Source organism: Dendrobates tinctorius, unplaced genomic scaffold (genome assembly GCF_039654945.1).
Source record: "Dendrobates tinctorius isolate UK_male_01 unplaced genomic scaffold, ASM3965494v1 ptg000097l, whole genome shotgun sequence".
Lineage (NCBI taxonomy): Eukaryota > Metazoa > Chordata > Amphibia > Anura > Dendrobatidae > Dendrobates > Dendrobates tinctorius.
Genome location: NW_027361765.1, coordinates 23605548 through 23628521, shown reverse-complemented (window position 1 = coordinate 23628521; position 22974 = coordinate 23605548). Strand labels below are relative to the sequence as shown.

Below are 22974 nucleotides of genomic sequence, written 5' to 3'. Positions count from 1 at the left end.
CCCGAAAATAGTACCAATAAAAACTTCAACTCGTCCCGCAAAAAATAAGACCTCACATGACTCGGTGGGTCAAAATACGGAAAAATTATAGCTCTCAAAATGTGGTGATGCAAAAACTATTTTTACAATAGTTAGCGTGTGACAGCTTTTAGCGTGTGACAGCTGCCAAGCATAAAAACCCGCCATAAATAGTAAATCAAATCCCCCTTTATCACCCCCTTAGTTAGGGAAAAATAATAAAATTAAACAAAATGTATTTATTTCCATTTTCCAATTAGGGTTAGGGCTAGAATTAGGGTTAGGGGTGTGTTGGGGTTAGGGTTGGAGTTAGAATTGGGGGTTTCCACTGTTTGGGCACATCAGGGGCTTTCCAAACGCAACATGGCGTTTGATCTCAATTCCAGCCAAAAAAGTCAAATGGCGCTGCTTCCCTTCCGAGCGCTGCCATGCGCCAAAATAGTGGTTTACCCCCATCAGCGTACTCAGGTTAAATTGCACAATAACTTTTGGGGTCCTGTTTCCCTTGGGAAAATAAAAATTGGGGGTGAAAAGATCATTTTTGTGGAAAAAATATGATTTTCTAATTGTACAGCTGTACATTATGAACTTCTGTGAAGCCCCTGGGGGTTTAAAATTCTCACCACACATCTAGATAAGTTCCTTGGGGGGTCTAGTTTCCAAAATGGGGTCATTTGTGGGGGGTTTCTACTGTTTAGGCACATCAGGGGCTCTCCAAACGTGACATGGCGCCCGATCTCAATTCCAGCCAATTTTGCGTTGAAAAAGTCAAACGGCGCTCGTTCCCTTCCGAGCTCTGCCATGCGCCGAAACAGTGGTTCCTCCCCTCATATCAGGTATCAGCATACTCAGGACAAATTGCACAATAACTTTTGCTGTCTCCTGTTACCCTTGGTAAAATAAAAAAAAAATTGGACCTGAATAATTTTTTTTGTGAAAAAAAGTTAAATGTTCATTTTTTTTTAAACATTCAAAAAATTCCTGTGACGCACCTGAAGGGTTAATAAACTTTTTGAAAGTGGTTTTGAACACCTTGAGGGGTGCAGTCTTTAGAATGGTGTCACTTGTGGGTATTTTCTGTCATATAGACCCCTCAAATTGACTTCAAATGTGATGTTGTCCCTAAAAATAAAATGGTGTTGTAAAAATGAGAAATCGCTGGTCAACTTTTAACCCTTATAACTTCCTAACCAAAAAAAACTTTGGTTCCAAATTTGTGCTGATGTAAAGTAAACATGTGGGAAATGTTACTTATTAAGTTTTTCATGTGCCGTATCTCTGTGATTTAAGGGCATAAAAATTCAAAGTTGGAAAATTGCGAAATTTTCAAAATTTTTGCCAAATTTCCATTTTTTTTCCAAAAATAAACGCAAGTTATATGAATGAAATTTTACCACTAACATGAAGTACACTATGTCACGAGAAAACATTGTCAAAATCACCAGGATCCATGGAAGCTTTCTAGAGTCATTACTTCATAAAGGGACAGTGGTCAGAATTGTAAAAATTGGCCTGGGCATTAACGTCCAAACCACCCTTGGGGGTGAAGGGGTTCAACTGCATTATAAATGTGTTACTTTTTATTATCATGCATGTAGTATATGGGTTTGGTTTATGTATAGAACAGGGCTATAAATACTGTGGTTATAACTTTGTTATATTAGCACTTAGCAGTAATATAAAATTTTGAAGGAAATGCAATAAAACTACTTTTGTTACTGTGTTACAGAATATGAGTGATGCTATGGCAATCCTACACAAGTTACAGACCGGCCTAGATGTCAATGTCAAGTTCACTGGAGTGCGAGTCTTTGAGTACACACCAGAGTGTATTGTATTTGATCTTCTGGATATACCCTTATATCACGGATGGTTGGTGGATCCAGAGGTATGCGCCCATTGCATGTTTTATTTCTTAAACACTGATAAAGTCTTTTTTTCTTAATCCTTATTATTTTTTATTCTTTATTTAAAACAGAGAAAGTGTTAGGCCTCTTTCACACGTCAGTCTTTTGACGTCAGTCGAAATCCGGCCTTTTTAGAAAAAAACAGATCCTGCGGGTTGTTTTAGTGGAATCCGTTATTTTCTCATAGACTTGCATTAGTGACGGCCGTCCGTTTCATCCGTCATTTGACGGATCCATCGGAATTTCAGCGTCCGTCGTCGGGAGTAGACGGACTTTGTAACGTTTTTTTGTCTGCGGCGAAAAGACGGATTGCAACAGATCCTGCGCCGTCCGTCGTTGACTATAATGGAAGCCTATGGGCGCAGAATCTGTTGCTGACCGTCAAAAACCTTTCTGGCACATAAAAAGAATTCTCTCTCAAATTCTGTTCCTTTAAATTTCCTACAACTCCTGCTTTGACGGATCCGTCATAAAAAAAAAAGAAACCAGTGCATGAGTTTTTTACAGTCTGCACAGGATCCGTTTTTTCAACACTTTAACGGATTGTGACTGATTCTAAAAGGCTGAAGTGTGAAAGAGGCCTAAAACTACTAGCTCCTGTGAGCCAGATAGTCACCCCTGAAATATAAGGGGTGAGCAAAAAGGTTCACACTAGCCCGATCTGACATCCACTTCAGTACTCTCGACTCAGTCGAAAAAAGGTGGTACAAATTTTGTTTGCCCATCTCTAAAAATGAAATTATTCAATCCCTATTAAAAGTGCATTTTAGACATCAATTGAAACATCAATGAACAAGCTTTTGTAAGATTGTGGGCCAATGTTAATATGCCGACATTCACCCGATGAACAAGCAAAGCGCTCATTTGTTGGTAATTTGATTGTTTGTATTGGCCTAACAATCATTGTTGTCTATAGCATAGACAGAGGGCAGGGGTGTAGTGATCGCAGTCGCAGAGGTCGTGACTTTTTCTGGTTGCTGACATTCTTCTGCTTTTATCCTAAATAGTGTGTAGCTTGCTCCCAAGCAGATCCCCATCAGAGCCTGCTTGCAATAGTTACAGTTGTGGCCAAAAGTATTGACACCCCTGCAATTCTGTCAGATAATACTCAGTTTCTTCCTGAAAATGACTGCAAACACAAATTCTTTGGTAACATTATCTTCATTTAATTTGTCTTAAATGAAAAAACACAAAAGAGAATGAAGCAAAAAGCAAAACATTGATCATTTCACACAAAACTGCAAAAATGGGCCAGACAAAAGTATTGGCACCCTCAGCCTAATACTTGGTTGCACAACCTTTAGCCAAAATAACTGCGACCAACCGCTTCCAGTAACCATCAATGAGTTTCTTACAATGCTCTGCTGGAATTTTAGACCATTCTTCTTTGGCAAACTGCTCCAGGTCCCTGATATTTGAAGGGTGCCTTCTCCAAACTGCCATTTTTAGATCTCTCCACAGGTGTTCTATGGGATTCAGGTCTGGACTCATTGCTGGCCACCTTAGAAGTCTCCAGTGCTTTCTCTCAAACCATTTTCTAGTGCTTTTTGAAGAGTGTTTTGGGTCATTGTCCTGCTGGAAGACCCATGACCTCTGAGGGAGACATAGCTTTCTCACACTGGGCCCTACATTATGCTGCAAAATTTGTTGGTAGTCTTCAGACTTCATAATGCCATGCACACGGTCAAGCAGTCCAGTGCCAGAGGCAGCAAAGCAACCCCAAAACATCAGGGAACCTCCGCCATGTTTGACTGTAGGGACCGTGTTCTTTTCTTTGAATGCCTCTTTTTTTCTCCTGTAAACTCTATGTTGATGCCTTTGCCCAAAAAGCTCTACTTTTGTCTCATCTGACCAGAGAACATTCTTCCAAAACGTTTTAGGCTTTTTCAGGTAAGTTTTGGCAAACTCCAGCCTGGCTTTTTTATGTCTCGGGGTAAGAAGTGGGGTCTTCCTGGGTCTCCTACCATACAGTCCCTTTTCATTCAGATGCCGACGGATAGTACGGGTTGACACTGTTGTACCCTCGGACTGCAGGGCAGCTTGAACTTGTTTGGATGTTAGTTGAGGTTCTTTATCCAACATCCGCACAATCTTGCGTTGAAATCTCTTGTCAATTGTATCTTGTCAAAGGCAGGTGAGCAGCTGATTGCACTATAGAAATGAATGGGCTGGGAAAAGGTGGCTGGTGTCTTAGGAGTTAACTCCTCAGTCTGGCATATACAGTTGTGGCCAAAAGTATTGACACCCCTGCAATTCTGTCAGATAATACTCAGTTTCTTCCTGAAAATGAATGCAAACACAAATTCTTTGGTATTATTATCTTCATTTAATTTGTCTTAAATGAAAAAACACAAAAAGAATTGTCCTAAAGCCAAATTGGATATAATTCCACACCAAACATAAAAAAGAGGGTGGACAAAAGTATTGGCACTGTTCGAAAAATCATGTGATGCTTCTCTAATTTGTGTAATTAACAGCACCTGTAACTTACCTGTGGCACCTAACAGGTGTTGGCAATAACTAAATCACACTTGCAGCCAGTTGACATGGATTAAAGTTGACTCAATCTCTGTCCTGTATCCTTGTGTGTACCACATTGAGCATGGAGAAAAGAAAGAAGACCAAAGAACTGTCTGAGGACTTGAGAAACCAAATTGTGAGGAAGCATGAGCAATCTCAAGGCTACAAGCCCATCTCTAAAGAACTGAATGCTCCTGTGTCTACCGTGCGCAGTGTCATCAAGAAGTTTAAAGCCCATGGCACTGTGGCTAACCTCCCTAGATGTGGACAGAAAAGAAAAACTGATGAGATTTCAGCGGATGTTGGATAAAGAACCTCGACTAACATCCAAACAAGTTCAAGCTGCACTGCAGACCGAGGGTACAACAGTGTCAACCTGTACTATCTGTTGGCGTCTGAATGAAAAGGGACTGTATGGTAGGAGACCCAGGAAGACCCCACTTCTTACCCCGAGACATAAAAAAGCCAGGCTGGAGTTTGCCAAAACTTACCTGAAAAAGCCTAAAACGTTTTGGAAGAATGTTCTCTGGTCAGATGAGACAAAAGTAGAGCTTTTTGGGCAAAGGCATCAACATAGAGTTTACAGGAGAAAAAAAGAGGCATTCAAAGAAAAAAAACACGGTCCCTACAGTCAAACATGGCGGAGGTTCCCTGATGTTTTGTGGTTGCTTTGCTGCCTCTGCCACTGGACTGCTTGACCGTGTGCATGGCATTATGAAGTCTGAAGACTACCAACAAATTTTGCAGCATAATGAAGGACCCAGTGTGAGAAAGCTGGGTCTCCCTCAGAGGTCATGGGTCTTCCAGCAGGACAATGACCCAAAACACACTTCAAAAAGCACTAGAAAATGGTTTGAGAGAAAGCACTGGAGACTTCTAAGGTGGCCAGCAATGAGACCTGACCTGAATCCCATAGAACACCTGTGGAGAGATCTAAAAATGGCAGTTTGGAGAAGGCACCCTTCTAATATCAGGTACCTGGAGCAGTTTGCCAAAGAAGAATGGACTAAAATTCCAGCAGAGCATTGTAAGAAACTCATTGATGATTACCGGAAGCGGTTGGTCGCAGTTATTTTGGCTAAAGGTTGTGCAACTAAGTATTAGGCTGAGGGTGCCAATACTTTTGTCTCGCCCATTTTTGGAGTTTTGTGTGAAATGATCAATGTTTTGCTTTTTGCTTCATTCTCTTTTGTGTTTTTTCATTTAAGACAAATTAAATGAAGATAATAATACCAAAGAATTTGTGATTGCAATCATTTTCAGGAAGAAACTGAGTAGTATCTGACAAAATTGCAGGGGTGTCAATACTTTTGGCCACAACTGTACTTTGATAATAATTGATGTAGTACAGATCCTTTAATTCGGTACTGGTATTTTTTTTTTAACTTTAAATATTTTTATTGGCTTTTATCAACATTGATATGAAATCAGAATTCAATAATAGTAATAAAAAAGTTGACGATTGTTAATGTTAAGTTATCATTAAACATTAGAATATATCGTATAACCATCTTGATGAGGTATTAATATAAGCTCTTACATGAACCAAATAATTACTGTTCTGCACATTTTCAAAGGTTGTCAAGTTCAGGAATGTCCAGGGCATCACAGAATGGTCTTTTGTCACTTGGATCTTTCAACGTACCATATATTTTGGATTATAAGACTCATCGCACCATAAGCCCGACACACTGTAAGCCACACCGCCTGCTTCCTGCAGGGGATGGATGATCACGTGTGCCCACTGTTAAAGAAAATTAATATTAACTGCTCTCCACTCCCATAGTTTATCCCACCTCTCGGTGCTGTCTGCTGTACATAGAGGTGGGAGGGACTATGTGACTGTGGGCGTGAGGAGCATTGAATATTTATTTTCTTTAACAACGGGCACACAAATTAACTGCAGCAGCTGGCTTTTGCCTCCTGTGATTGCTTTTCCGCTGCTGCTCCACCCCCCTCATCCACATAAGGTACATCCGGACTATAACACGCACCCCACCCACACTTTCCTCCAACGCTTTGGAGGTAAAAAGTGCGGTTTATAGTCAAAAAAATACAGTACGCAATGTTTCATTTTTCTGGACTTGCAGCTGGAATGGGTACCCCCAGGAGTACATTAGGCCATTTTCCTGGAGGGCATCAAGTAGTGGTTTCAATAGCTTTCTTTTAGGAAGTGCCATTTAGCCACGGGAACGGCGCCGCCACGGGAGGGGAGTATTGGCTTTATTATTTTATGGGATCAAACATTTTTATCAAGAAGGGATTGTCTTAGTAGTGGGGAAAAGTTGGTGCAGGATTTAGAGGCTTGAGCTGTCTGGCAACATGAAGGTTAAGACTGCTGTTAAGACTGCTTCTTGTTCCACGCTGAGGTGAGCCAGTAATGCCGCCGATGAGGAGTCCTCCGATAAGAAATGCTGGATAACAGGCGTGCTGAAAAAGGTGTAGGACCTCAGATTAGCCTCTGATCTCTTGTATTTCTTTCCCATAATGAACGGCATGTTGAAGACTGTAAATTGCTTATAATTCCCCCCAGGAACACGGTCCGAAGAGAGAGCTCTCTGTATGTGTTTCCTCTTGGTGCCATGTCCAGGCCGCATCCCAGTACTGGTAGGTTTTCTATGTAGAAAGTAAATCTGAGAACCTGCCAGGTCCCAGGAACTGATAAACGCTATTAAGTGAACTTATAGAAAACTATAAATATTCTTCCAGTTAGTAAGTTTTCCATTCAGGCAGAGCGCACAAAATGATAAATTTCAACTCTAGAAATATAAATGGAATTGATTTTTAATACTTCCAGCTGGTAATCTCTCAAGACTACTTCATTTTCTTCTGCTTATTAGGAAAGATGTGGCTGTCTTGTGTGAAAGATCATGGCAGCACCTGAATTCATTGTGCCAGTCTCCACTGGGGCTACGTAAATTACATAGTAACGTGGAATTTTAGTTCCTCTACAGAATCTTTGGAGAGACAGTCTGTGAAAACTTCAGTAATTGGGGCTCATAAGAATAACTGAACAAATTGTATAACTTTAACAAAAGGATATTCATGCTAGGTGCTTTTCAATATGGAAGACTAAAGTACAATTAATACCAATAATTACAAATCCCTGCAGTGATTTATTGTATTTCGAGAATGTGAGTATTTCATTGGATCTAAAATTATATAGTAAGGAACCGCGAACAATGGGGCTTGATTATGAAAACTAGTATTTCTCATAACAGTAATACAACTAGCTTAAAGAGGGCCAGTTTTTGCTCTCCTGAGTATTTTGCTTTCTTTTCTGTAACTCCACCATATGGCCTTTTTAATTTTTATGGTCCTTACCCAAGGGGAAAGCACACATAGGGTGAGAATGCAGAGCAGCCTGAAGATCTGCCTCCAGAGAATGCTGCGAGCCACCTCCCTTTGTTACAAGACAAATCTGCACTAAAAAAAGGCATACAGTGGGGCAAAAAAGTATTTAGTCAGTCAGCAATAGTGCAAGTTCCACCACTTAAAAAGATGAGAGGCGTCTGTAATTTACATCATAGGTAGACCTCAACTATGGGAGACAAACTGAGAAAAAAAAATCCAGAAAATCACATTGTCTGTTTTTTTTTCATTTTATTTGCATATTATGGTGGAAAATAAGTATTTGGTCAGAAACAAAATTTCATCTCAATACTTTGTGATATATCCTTTGTTGGCAATGACAGAGGTCAAACGTTTTCTGTAAGTCTTCACAAGGTTGCCACACACTGTTGTTGGTATGTTGGCCCATTCCTCCATGCAGATCTCCTCTAGAGCAGTGATGTTTTTGGCTTTTCGCTTGGCAACACGGACTTTCAACTCCCTCCAAAGGTTTTCTATAGGGTTGAGATCTGGAGACTGGCTAGGCCACTCCAGGACCTTGAAATGCTTCTTACGAAGCCACTCCTTCGTTGCCCTGGCGGTGTGCTTTGGATCATTGTCATGTTGAAAGACTCAGCCACGTTTCATCTTCAATGCCCTTGCTGATGGAAGGAGGTTTGCACTCAAAATCTCACGATACATGGCCCCATTCATTCTTTCATGTACCCGGATCAGTCGTCCTGGCCCCTTTGCAGAGAAACAGCCCCAAAGCATGATGTTTCCACCACCATGCTTTACAGTAGGTATGGTGTTTAATGGATGCAACTCAGTATTCTTTTTCTTCCAAACACGACAAGTTGTGTTTCTACCAAACAGTTCCAGTTTGGTTTCATCAGACCATAGGACATTCTCCCAAAACTCCTCTGGATCATCCAAATGCTCTCTAGCAAACTTCAGACGGGCCCGGACATGTACAGGCTTAAGCAGTGGGACACGTCTGGCACTGCAGGATCTGAGTCCATGGTGGCGTAGTGTGTTACTTATTGTAGGCCTTGTTACATTGGTCCCAGCTCTCTGCAGTTCATTCACTAGGTCCCCCCGCGTGGTTCTGGGATTTTTGCTCACCGTTCTTGTGATCATTCTGACCCCACGGGGTGGGATTTTGCGTGGAGCACCAGATCGAGGGAGATTATCAGTAATCTTGTATGTCTTCCATTTTCTAATTATTGCTCCCACAGTTGATTTCTTCACTCCAAGCTGGTTGGCTATTGCAGATTCAGTCTTCCCAGCCTGGTGCAGGGCTACAATTTTGTTTCTGGTGTCCTTTGACAGCTCTTTGGTCTTCACCATAGTGGAGTTTGGAGTCAGACTGTTTGAGGGTGTGCACAGGTGTCTTTTTATACTGATAACAAGTTTAAACAGGTGCCATTACTACAGGTAATGAGTGGAGGAAAGAGGAGACTCTTAAAGAAGAAGTTACAGGTCTGTGAGAGCCAGAAATCTTGATTGCTTGTTTCTGACCAAATACTTATTTTCCACCATAATATGCAAATAAAATGAAAAAAAAACAGACAATGTGATTTTCTAGATTTTTTTTTCTCAGTTTGTCTCCCATAGTTGAGGTGTACCTATGATGTAAATTACAGACGCCTCTCATCTTTTTAAGTGGTGGAACTTGCACTATTGCTGACTGACTAAATACTTTTTTGCCCCACTGTATATCTCTAGATCCATATGGCAGATTTAAAAAAAAAAAAAAAACCCCAGCAGATTACTCTTGGGAACTGTGGAATAAAATGAATAAAATAAGGACAAAAGATTAGATTAAGGAGCAGGAATCCCTTTTCTTTTTTTCATAAACACTAAAAAAGAGCAGTTTGGTCACAAGTAATTGTCCTTGTAGTTTGAAAATCATAATCAGTTAGATTAAATTAGGTGGGTATAAATATCCCAAGCTAAATAGGTAGAGAACGTGGTAATTGACACATGTCTGATGGATGTCACTGCATCACAGACTATTCACGGCGTTCTCTAAGTTGCCGTGCCCACGTGTGCAAAACTCGCATCCTAGTTGGACGCCGTGCATGCTTGCGCAGTGCGACTTCCATGACACTGTGGATGGCCTGTGTTGTGGTGACGTCCATCAGACATGCGCTGATTGCTATGTTCGGTGCCTAATGGTAAGTGCTTTCTGTAAATAATGGCGGCGGCCACTGCCCCAGGACTCCCCTAGTACAGCCACATGCAAGACTCTCATTCGGCTTTGTTGTGTCATGTGAGTCTTAGAAAAGATGTTCCAGAATTATATCTTAGGGAATAAAAGCATTTACTGAAGCAGACGAAATGTCAAGAATGATTCTGATACTAGATGGAGGCCCAATGCTATTGCATCGAGAGGGCGATAATGTCACGATGGGGGCAGGCTTTGCAGTGTTGAAAATCTCCCCCCCCATGTGTGCTCACCCACCTATCCACTCTCTCTTTCCCCATGTCCTGACTTCTCCCATCTGTGCTCTCTTCTTTGACCTGTCTACCCCATGTGCTGTCCCCCTTGTCTGCTGTCTCTTCCTGTGCTGTGTTCTCCCCTCATGTGCTGTCCCGTATGAGCTGTCTCTCCCTGTGCTCTGTCTCTCTTACCCCTGTGTCTGATCATGTACAGAACATACCACAGCTCCTGGGTAGGGGTGGAAGCAAAAGACAATACTGACATTACAGCAGGAGATCGCAGAGGATACATTTAGTGAGGTAAAATATTGTTTAAAAACAGTCAGCGAAATATTTTACCTCACAAAATGAATCCTCTGAACCCTTGCTGTAATGTCAGTATTGTCTTTTGCTTCCTCCCCTGCCCAGGAGATGTGATATGCTCCATACTTTCCGTACGCGGTCAGACAAAGACAATTTTAAAATGAGCTTTCGTTTGTGGGAAAACCCCTTTAATGTGACCAACTTCCTCTTCCTGTAGACCCGTCGCGCATCTGCTGCCGGGATCAGCCGAATGATTTACTGCGCCTGCGCGGAATGTGCGCAGGCGCAGTGCGACGGTTTTCCGCTGGTGGTACCGCGCAAGAGGCTGTGAATGTGTGTGGTGAGATGTTGTTCCGCTGATGATACCGCACAATAGGTTGGTACCAGCAGCAGTTTCCATATTGAGACACCCATCACTTGGGTGTCCCAATACAGCGGTCGGTGAGCTTCCTCCGCTTGGAATTCTGGGATACGGTGACATCTGAACAGTACAGGAAATGAAAACATTACAAGGCAATTATATAAATAGATGTCTTCCTTTTTACTCATTTTCCACCCCCAAAGCAGATGTGACTATACATTCGTAATGTATAATCACTATACCTAATGGCCCCCATTCTCTTGACACTCCTTTTCACTTTTTAAGATTAGTCTTAAAAAAACATCTCTTCATGTCCAAAGAGGGCACTGCAGATGCACTATTGGTGTGGGATGGAAAAGCACTGATGATGATGGTACAGTGTCCATCCTCGGGAGACATGGTTTAGATTGTGATATCATTCTGATCATCAAAAGTATTGCATATTTTCCCTACTGTGTCTGGTCACTTTTTTTCTTATCATTCTGCCTTGTATTCACCAAAGTATTTGTGTATAGTCTGATAGAAGTGGCCTCTTGTATCTTAAACTCATTACATTTATTTTTGTTTGTGTATAAATGCGGCATATTTTTTACTGTCTTTTTTTTCTTTTTTGCAGCCTTTGTGTTGTTTCCTTTTGAAGTTTAAATGTGAACGTAAATCACATCACAGCTGTATTCTTTGTAATTTCACCAATTGTCTCATAATCATTTCCCGTTATGTTTGATCTCCTAGTTTGCCGAGATTGTGACAGCCGTGGGTAACTGCAGCTACAACCAGCTGGTGGAGAAGGTTATTTCATGCAAGCAATCGGAGATCAGTGAGCTAGTTAGTGAAGGTGGGTGAGTGATTTTGGCTTATTATGGCTAGATTGCTTATCAGTGAGGAACTTGACTTTCATCCGTTCTTTTAATTTTATGGTAAGAAAAGAACATCCAGAAGTAACAAACCTATGGTACACCTCCACGGCCACAACACAACATAGCAAATCAGCTGAGTCCTACATCTATCTGGAGAAAGGGGCATTGTCGCGAATGGAAAAGTGGCTGCACATGTGCAGCTTTCTCCATATATTTCTATAGGAGCTCCGACGGCTGTGCGTCTGTGCAGGTGATTTAGAGAGCAAAGCAAAGCTATAACTGCACTAAAGACACTTTGGGAAATTAATTTACATAACATTTTGGACCTAAGGTGAAATGATGATAAAATTAGGACTATTTTGTTTTAACTTTGACTTATAGGCTAGCGACTCATTTATACCAGGTGTGCACAACCTTTTTTGGTGCAAGGGCCCCATTGTCATACTGAACTAATCCAGGGGCTGCACTAAAAATGAAAGGGGTATTACCTTCTGTGACATTTATTTTATATAGAAAGTATATAACCTAAATGTCTGAGCGGTACAAATCCTACTTAAAGGACACTTACCGCTACCAATCAACACTGCAACAATTGCTGCATCAAAAACACAGCGTCTTACAGTTCCATCAAAGTGGATGGGTTTTATTGAAATCTCATACCCACTGTATTTCTTTTTTATGTGATGTAAACTGACATACAATGTATTGCAAATCTGCAATATGTCAATTTTTCTTTAACCCCTTCACTACCTTAAACGTATTCATACGTCCAGGTTGGGAATCACTTTCCGACCTTGGTAGTATGAATATATCCTAGCAATTTTGCGCTCACACGAACTGTGCACCCGCAATCGCCTCCAGATGTTCAGCTGAAATGACAGCTGACACCCGACAGTTTAACCCCCTAAATACTGCAATTGATATTGATTGCACCATTTAGAAGGCAGAGAGAGGAGGAGGGTGGACTCCCTCTCTCCTCCAATCAGCGCCCGGCGACGTCATTGTGAGAGGCTGATCCTTGCCATGGTGACCTGATGTTGTCATGATGACATGGGGGTCATCAGGGCTAGCAAGTTAGTTAGTTAGATCATGCACTGCACGTGATTTACAGTAACTTACAGTATGTCAGTACAGCACAGCCAGTTATAAAGCATAGCAATGCCCATGCACATCTGGAGTATCTGTGTATCCTTGTATGAGGTATCCGGTTACCCATGTGAAAATTAAAAAAAAAACAATTGAGACTAAAATAAAATTTTTGTGGGGAAAAAATTGACTTTTTATTTTCACAGCTCAACATTTCTGTGAAGTACCTTGGGGGTTCAAGGTGTTCACCACACATCTAGATAAGTTCCTTGAGGGGGGCGTGGCCTAGCACGGATGTGAGTGGACGCTAGGCAGAGGAGCTCCGCCATCAGCTTTATGAAATATCCTTAATCAGGCCGTTCTAACACTGACCTGGGCACATCTATTGGCACAGTGAGTGCCTAAGAGTCGGGAGGAGACGCCGAGAGTGCAGAGGAGCGCTGAGATGGGGAGGAGGAGGCAGAAAGATATCGGGGAGGATGGCAGCGTGACTGCACAAGATGGCGCCGGGAAAGTGGAGGAGGCGCGGAGACAATCTGAGAGCTTTGGTAAAAGGTCACAGATAGTTCAGAAGCTGCAGCGCTTTGCAAGAGAGGAGGAGGGGGACACCGAAGAAGGTATAGTGCTGGAGGGAGAGGGGGTGAGCGATGAAGCCGCAGGAGATGCTGATAGCAGGAGAAGAGGGGGAGGGGAAGTCGCTGCCCCTGAGTGTGTGTCTGAGAGAGAGAGCCAACCTTGAGAGATGTCTTTATGGTGGTGTCGTTCTGCAAAAAGACACTGACTAGGCTGAATAGCCGGGTTGATAAGATTAAAGAAGAAATCACTGGCATTAAGGAGGCACTGAACAAAACAGATACCAGGATGGGTGCTGTGGAAGAGAGGGTTAGCACCACTGAGGACTCTGTAAACAAAATGCAGAAAACTCAGACCCAGCATGCCCAAAAGATATCAGAAGTGCACTTAAAGCAGGACGATTTGGAAAATAGATCAAGAAGGAACAATCTCAGATTTGTGGGCTTTCCGGAAAAAGCAGAGGGCAACGACCCCACCGACTTTATTGAGCAATGGATCCTATCCAAGATCGACAGAGACATGCTTTCCAGGGTATTCGCGGTGGAGAGAGCACACCGTGTCCCCCTACGACCCCTCCCGCCGGGTAGTGCTCCCCGTACTTTGCTGGCCAGGATATTGAATTGCAGAGACAGAGAGACTATCCTCCGGGAAGCCAGGAAGCTGCAGGACCTCACGTTTAATGGAAACCGTATTGAAATATATCCGGACTATTCAGCAGAGGTCCAGAAAATGCGGATGAAATTTGGCGAGGTCAAGAGAGGAATGAGAGCGCTGGGAGTGAAGTATTCTATGATGTATCCTGCTAAACTGAGAGTAGCAGCGTTGGGGTCTGTTCAGTTCTTCCCGACCCCAGAAGAAGCCGTCAAATGGATGGAGAACAATCGTTCTAAGCTGGGAGCAGAGAGAGACGGAGAAGGATGATGTAGTGACTCTCGGACATATATCCTTTTTTCTTTTTGATGTTGTGCCACGAGGCACCTGGTTTTTCAGAAATATTTTTAGGGGTGTTGATCCCCGGGTGTTTTTTGATGATTATTGCACTATCCTTGTTAGAAAATGTTATGCGGCCTGATGAGTATTGATGTGTATTTTTGTTTTTGATGGAGGGAGTGATGGACGCCAAACGAAGGAGACTCAGTGGCTTTATATGGGTTTGAAATGATTGGGTGCTGGCTGTACCCTCTCTCGTTGGAAAGAGAGAATCAGCTAGATTGGGATGAAGGGGAGGGGGGGGGAGTGGAGGGGGACAGGGGGGGTTTTGTTATGGGGGAGTTCACATACTGCAATATAATATAGTGACCACAGGAGACCGGTTATATTTTATATTTTTAGGACATAATGAGTGGTGATGCAAAAATTCTAAGTTGGAACGTACGGGGAGTATCAGATCCAAATAAAAGAGCGGCAGTTATGGCAGAAATTAGAAAGCATAACCCAGCTATCGCATGTCTGTTGGAAACTCACTTGATTAAAGGAAAGGAAAATTGGTTGGAGAAAAAATGGGTCACTCGGGCCTATCACTCTATGTATTCGGCTTACGCAAGGGGAGTATCTGTACTGATACACTCTCATACTCATTATGAAGAAATTGATTCTTACATAGATAAGGACGGACAGTTTGTTTCTCTGCATTGTCGAATTTCGGGAATATGCATAATTGTGGTGGCCCTCTATATCCCACCCCCATATTCGAAAAAGAAACTGCAGGAGATTTTTGAGTGGATTGGGGGGAGAGGGGATTGTCCAATGCTAATATTAGGAGACGTTAATAATGTTATGAATGAGTACTGGGATCGGGCGGGAAACGGGGGTACTTGCCCTAGGAAAGACAGGATGACTCCATTTGGGGCATATGTTAGCGAAATGGATATGATAGACCTATGGAGAGTACGTAATGAGGGGAAGAAATGCTTTTCGTGTTATTCGACTTCGTATCACACTTTATCACGCATAGATTTAGCACTAGGTAACAGGGGCATGGACAGAATGGTTGGGACGGTGGAATACTTACAGAGACTTATCTCCGATCACAGGGCAGTTGTGGTTAGTCTGAGATTGGGAATGGGGAAAGGGAGGAGAGTAGGGGGTACAATTCATCCGGAATGGCTCAAATGTTTAAACATGGGAACTATTAAAAATGATATTGTTGAGTTCTTTCAGTTAAACGAAGGCACTGCGGATCCATTCATAGTATGGGACGCCATGAAAGCTTACTTGCGGGGACTATTCATACGAGATATCTCGAGGCAGAAGACACGAACGAGGCAGGTAAACCAAGAGGCAGCAGATAGGCTCAGCAGGGCAGAGGAAGAAATGATTGTTAGACCCAGTGCCAACACCCAAAACGCATTAAAAGAAGCACAAGAGGAAGTAAATAAGTTATATCTACAAGGGATAGATAAGAAAAGGGCATTCCGAAAAGCATTGTTCTATGAAGAGGGGGAAAAGGTGGGACACTTATTATCAGTGATTACTGCAGCGCAGAAAAAACCCTCACAAATATATAAAATTGTCACTAAAGATGGGGTAGTTCACAAGGACACCGCCGGGATATTGGAATGTTTTAAGGAATACTATGTAGAATTGTATACTTCGGAATTGAGGGCCTCGGATCTAGAGATGGATAGATACTTACAAGAGATAGAGTTACCTAAGCTAGATGATATCGATAAACAAAATTTGGAAGAATTATTTACTGTGGAAGAGGTAGAGAAGGCTATCCTATCATTAACAAATGACAGGTCACCTGGATCTGACGGGATCCCGGGAGAAGTGTACAAAGAATTAATAGAAATTGTAGCGCCTAAACTTAAGCATGTATTTGAGGTGGCAGCAGAGAAGGGGGTATTGCCAAGATCTATGAGGGAAGCTGTAATCGCGGTGATTCCTAAGGAAGGGAAAGATGCCTCATCCGTAGAATCCTATAGACCAATCTCGTTATTGACATCAGATGTTAAAGTACTAGCCAAAATGTTGGCGATAAGAATGTCTAGAGTTGTCCCAAAATTGATACATCCAGACCAATCAGGGTTCTTACAAAATAGATCTACCGCCATTAACTTGCGAAGACTGTTTTTAAATATTCAAATCCCAGCAGATAATAGGGGGGAAAGGGTGGTGGCCTCACTGGACGCACGGAAAGCATTTGACAGGGTAGAGTGGAATTATTTATGGGCAGTATTGAAATGTATGGGATTTGGGCACAGATTTATCTCCTGGGTTAAGTTACTGTATGTAGACCCGAAAGGATATATTAGGATTAATGGGGAGACCTCGGAGGCATTTGGGTTGTTCAGAGGAACTCGTCAGGGATGTCCGTTGTCACCGTTATTGTTTGCTGTGGCGATGGAACCGTTAGCGATTAAAATTCGTAACTCCAAAGAAATACAAGGCTTTAGATATGGGGAATTGGAGGAAAAGATCGCCCTATACGCGGATGATATACTCCTGTTCTTAAAAGACGGCGGAGAAGTATTGACTGAGGTCATGGGCCTTATAGGGAAATTTGGATTCTTTTCCGGACTGAGAATTAATTGGGACAAGTCATGTATCATGGGGGTTGATAGAGAGTTGGGATGTCGAGATGTGGGGGAGGCAGTTGGACACTTGAAAGTAGTTAAGGAGTTTAAATACCTCGGAATATGGGTATCTATGCCTGTGTCTAGATTTCTCGAACTAAACTTGGACCCACTACTAGTTAAATTCAAAGTTAAGATGACAGCATGGTGTAAACTAGTACTATCCATAGTGGGGAGGACGAATCTAATTAAAATGATAATGATGCCTCAGTTGATGTATGTCCTCCATAATGCCCCGGTTTGGATCCCAAAGAAAAAATTTTACAAAATTAATACCATTTTTAGAGAATTGATCCGGGGGAAAAAACAAGCAAAAATTAAATTGGAAATACTGCAAAGGGGGAAGGAAGAGGGTGGGTTGGCGGCGCCGAATCCATGGATATACTTTGTAGCAACGCAGGGGCAGCACTTTAGGGGCTGGCGAGAGGAGGGGAACTTGAGCGTTATGGGGGAAATTTTGGCCCAACTGACCAACAAGAGAACATTGGTACAGAGTCTAGAAGCAGGAAGTTTTGGGAGATTTGGGAAGGACATACCCACATTTGGACTAATACACAAAATATGGCAACATATCAAACTTCTTAGAGGAGGTGAGGAACTGACGATATACACACCTATCTGGGATAATGTGAACCTATCGGAACTATATAAACTGAAGGACTTTATCGATTGGGAGAGGAGAGGTTTGCAATATATGTGGCAATTATTAGAGGGGTCCGAGATCAAGCTTTTTTCTGTCCTAAAAGAAGAGTTTGGACTCTCACGTAGTGGGGAATTTCGATATTTCGGTCTCAGGCATGCATTTCAAGCGCAGAAACAGATAACGAATATGACGGTACAGAGGGATGTGGTGTTGGACTATGTGTGTGCGTCCGGGGGTACGAGAGGTGTTATTTCTACCATCTATAGAGATTTATTATACTCTTTCTTGGCTGGGTTTCCTCTAACAGTAAAATCTAAATGGGAGAGAGAAGTGGGGGAAATAGTAGATGAAACATGGGAGACTATTTTAGAGTATATACCTAAACTCTCTTTGAGTGAGCCAGGTAGGATATCGCAACTGTATATCGTACATAGAACATATAAGACCCCAGAACTTATGAAGAAAATGGGCTTGAGGGACAATGCGGAGTGTCCAAGATGTGGGTATGAACCTGCGGGAATGCTTCATATGCTCTGGTCTTGTCCAAGACTCTCGTCATACTGGGAGGAGGTTATAGGGCTTGTTGAGAAGATATACAGATGTGATATAGGAAGGGATCCAGTAACGTGTGTGTTGGGGTACGTGGAGGAGGTGTCGGTGGGGAATGCCTATAAGTCCATCATAGCAAAACTCTTATATATTGCCCGTAAGCTTATCGCACAAAAATGGATCGATGCTGAACCCCCAACGATTGGGGAGTTTGTCACTCGCGTGAATAACGTAATCCGATTGGAAGAGAGAATTTATAGAAGACGACATACAGAGGCACACTTTGAAAAAATCTGGGCCATGTGGTTACAGTGGAGACAATCACATTGAGAAAGTCTGTATTGCAGTTGGGAAGGGGGGGGAGGGAGGAGGGAGGAGGTTGGGTTTGTTTTTCTTCTTCCCTTTTTTTTTTCTTTTCTCGTTTATGACGGGGAGGAAATTGAATGTCGTGTATTTTATCTGTATGCAATGGAGATGATTTGAAAGCTTTGCCTAAATGTAATTATAACGACATTTGAATATAATAAAAAATCTTTGGTTTAAAAAAAATAAAGATAAGTTCCTTGAGAGGTTTAGTTTCCAAAACTTGTTCATATGTGTGGGTTTCCAGTGTTTAGGCACATTAGGGGTCTCCAAACACGAAGTGACGTCAACTCTCGATTCCAGCCAATTTTGAAATTTAAAAAGTTCAAAAACAGTGCTCCTTTCCTTCCGAGCCCTACTGTACGCCCAAAGAGTAGTTTTCCCCCACATATGGGTTATCAGCGTGCTCAGGAGAAATTGTACAAATTTTGGGGTCCGTTTTCTCCTGTTACCCTTGTGAAAATGAAAAAATTTGGGTCTAAAGTAAAATTTTGTGAAAAAAAGTTCCATGTTTATTTTTTTCTTTCCAAATTTCTTCAGTTCTTATAAGGCACCTGAAGGGTTAATAAATTTGTTGAATGTGATTTTGAGCAACTTAAAGAGTACAGTTTTTACAATGGTGTCAATTTGGGGTTTTCTGTTATATAGGCCCCTCACTTCAAATTTGATGTGGTCCCTAAAAAAAACAAAAAAAAAAAATGAAAAAATTAGGAATTTTTAACCCTTCTAACTTCCTAACGAAAAAAAAATTATGTTCCAAAAATTGTGCAGATGTAAAGTTGTGGGAAATATTATTTAACTATTTTGTGTGACATAATTTTTATAACCTTAAACTAGAGAGTTAAGTTTAAAAATTGCCAAGTTTTCAAAATTTTCACCAAATTTCTGATTTTTTTTTTTTTTTTAAACTAAATTTTCTCACTATCATGAAGTACAATATGACATGAAAAAAGAAACTAAGAATCAGTGAGATCCGTTGAATCGTTCCAGAGTTATTATCACATAAAGAGATACTGGTCATAATTGTAAAATTTGGCCTGGTCATGAAGGCAAAAACCGGCTTGAGGGGGTGAAAGGGTTAAATTGGGATGAGTGTTGTCTGCTGATCTTCCTCATAGACTTGCATTAAATGCAAAAAATTCATTGGTGAAAAACACATTTAATCCGCACGTGACTGTATTAATATGGTATTTGGCTTTGACAAAACTTTAAAGTATAAAAAAGCACCTTTATTAAAAACATGCCAAAAAAGAGACTAGAATAGCAGCGCCAAGAAGGCGATAAAAATGGATGTGAAAAAAAAAAGCGCAGTGAAAAAACACAAGTAGTCTAATTTATCTAATAAGTGTAGAAAGGGTAAAGAAAATCTGCAACATCAAAAACTCCATAAATACTAAGTGTGAATGTAGCCTACATGGTAACTTCACACAGAATTTTTGGACGAGGATTTAGGCTAGTTTCACACTAGCGTTTTTTGGCGCTGCGCCTTGTGCGCATACCAAACGCATGCAAAAAACACATCATGCGTTTTGCATGCGTTTGGCTAATTTCACACTTGCTTTTTTTTGCAGCGCGTTTTTCCCGCAAAAAAACGCATTGAAAAAACGCATACAAACGCATACAAATGCTGCGTTTTTTTCAAGCATTTTTATGAGCATGCATGAAAAAAACGCAGCGTTTTTATGCGTTTGTATGCGTTTTTAGTGCGTTTTTACCGCGTTTGCGTTTTTTTCCAACATTAGGTGGCCCCTCACACTAACCCAAACCATGACTTTACTAACCCTGACCCTAACCCTGACCCTAACCCTAACCCTTAACCAAACCATCCTAACCCTTAACCAAACCATACTAACCCTAAACCCCCTTAACTAACCCTAACTCTAACCCAAACCCCTAAATTCCATTGTCCAACTAATGGTAAAAAAAAAAAACGCATGCGCAAAAAAACGCATACATAAGCATGCCAATGCACACATATGCGCACCCATAGACTTATAATGGGTGTCTTGCTGTAAAAAAACGCATTGCGTGCGCATGCGTTTTTTTGAGGCAAGTTGGACAGGATGCATTTTGTGCGCCCGAGCGCATACCGCAAAAAAACGCATGCGCGGAAAAACTCATACAAACGCATGTGTATGCGCACATAAGCGCATCCCATGCAAAGTATAGGAAAAAAAAGCATGCTTTTTTTTAGCGCTAAAATATCGCGAAAAAAAACGCAAGTGTGAAACCAGCCTTTGCTGTTTTTTTGCGCATGCGATTTAACCAGTTTGTCACAATGTTAACTCAAAAAACGCATACGATTTTAAACGCATGCGTGCGCATGTCCTAGCGCACGCGTGCGTTCCCATAGACTGTAATGCTGTTTTTTTGCACATTCCGTGCGCTAACGTGCGCATGCGGTTTTTTGAGACAGGTCGGACGGACCAAAAATTCAACAGGTTGCGTCCGGTGCACCTAGGCGCACACTACAAAAAACGTATACGAACGTGTGCATGCACTAGACCATGCGCACCCATGTTAAAGATAGGGGAGCAATGCGCATGCGCACGAGGCGCAGCGCTAAAAAACGCAAGTGTGAAACCAGCCTTAGAAATAGATTCTGCTAATAAATCCAAATAAACTGCACTTGATTTATATTGCATTGCTCCTTTGGTGCACAGTGTACTTTTAGTTTCATGTTACTTTGAAAATTTCCCAGTAAAACTAATAAGAAGCTTATTCAAAGAGTATTTGAAGAATCTAATGTGGATTTTGTAGTAAAATTATCATCTAAATACTCATTTAAACTGTGTGAATAGGCCCTAAAGAGGAAGAGGCAGTGTAAGCACATGGCTCTCTACAACAGATAGTGGGTTTTTTGCTTACTGCCTAATGTTTCACAGCTCCCATAAACTACAATGGAGCGAGTCAGACATGGAATGCCGTCTAATTAACATACTCCTTTCTGGAAGCCCAAACTGGTGACGAGACCCCAATCTCCTGATGCATGAGGCATCCAGAGATGAGTACACATTAGTACTTGGGGGCTGCACAGAATGGGGATCCCTGGGCCACAGGTTGTGCACCCCTGATTTATACTATAATAGAATGATGCTAATATACTAGTGTAAGTCTGTGCGTGATTTAATACATAGGTAACTGTATGTAGGATATGTTCGCACAATGTGATCATGCTGGGTTTCTGCTGTGATTGTACAAAATGGCGGTTAAACTTTTTTTGTCGCAATTTTTGAAATGCATGGTAAAATCTGAGTACCGTATATTCTGCAATCTCATAATATCCGACATCTGCCTGAGGAGAGTTGGGAGGCCCCCCATACACATCAGAATGCTGAAATTTGTGGGTTAAGCCAGCAATCATCCAACATGTATGGGGGACACTTGGGCTAACATTCACATATGTGCCCGTGGCATATTCTATGAATACATTAAAATTATCGCCCTCCCATCCACCCCCCCCAAAAAAAAAAATCACCAGACATCAGCCAAGAGCATATCCTTTTGGCCTCCGTAGGATGATATATTTGATATGCTTTTTTTTTTCGTCTTTACTATGGGTTCCTATGCGTAATGTATGGCACTGGCATATTTCGGAGATGAACATTGGGGAGTACCCCTAATAGAAAGCTCCGTTGGAAGGCTCACATATAATGTGTTCCTCTCGTGTGACAACCAAGAAGCGAGTACAGCTGTAACACACCTCACCTGTATATCTGACCTCCTCCATGTCAGATTGAGGGCGGGATAAATATGACATATTAGTGACACATCTCTACATGTATGTTCATCTGCGACGTGTGTACAGTCCATTATCTTCTTGCCTGCTATGAAGTGACTTCCACATTGTGCTTTGTTCTAGGCCTGGTAGCAGAACAGTTTCTAAATAGCACAGCCACACAGCTGACGTTCCACGGGCTCAGTGAACTGACCTCAACCCTGCAGGAAGGAGAGCTATGTGTATTCTTCAGGAACAATCATTTTAGCACCATGACCAAATATAAGGTGGGTTTATTTAAACATAAAATGAGAAATTGCTTTTTTTTGCTACACTTGGTCTTAGTGGTTTTTCCATTCATTACCAGTTGTAGTTTTGTCTGGGCAAGTGGTGTCTGGAAGCTGGTAGCCTATTCTACATTAGTGGCTGAACAAGTTTTGGTCACAGCAACTTTGAAGGCCTTTAACTAATTGCCATTATTTGAAGTGGGCTGAGCAGCATCTCGTTACATTTAAGTTAGTCCTCCATGGCAGGTTTTGGTGGCCCAACAGTCTCAGTAAAAATCGTGCTGCTTCAATGTTTCTTATTGTGAACTAGGTGCAGGTAACATGACATTTCCCAAAGTTTCAACCAGAATTGTTTCAGTTGTCCCAAAACTACTACCCCATAAGGAAATGTTGAGGCTACGCAACAGTTGTGCTAATCCACGATTTTGCTGCAGCA

General features: G+C 41.8%; 1 protein-coding gene across 1 annotated transcript in view; it reads left to right on the top strand.

The window, feature by feature from the left end:
• Positions 1-22974, top strand: part of MINDY2 (MINDY lysine 48 deubiquitinase 2) — an 85066-nt gene that overhangs the window by 46006 nt on the left and 16086 nt on the right. The window contains exons 4-6 of the mRNA XM_073586968.1: positions 1748-1906; positions 11617-11719; positions 22396-22538. Coding sequence (XP_073443069.1) covers positions 1748-1906; positions 11617-11719; positions 22396-22538 — 405 coding nt within the window. The remainder of the gene's footprint in view (positions 1-1747; positions 1907-11616; positions 11720-22395; positions 22539-22974) is intronic.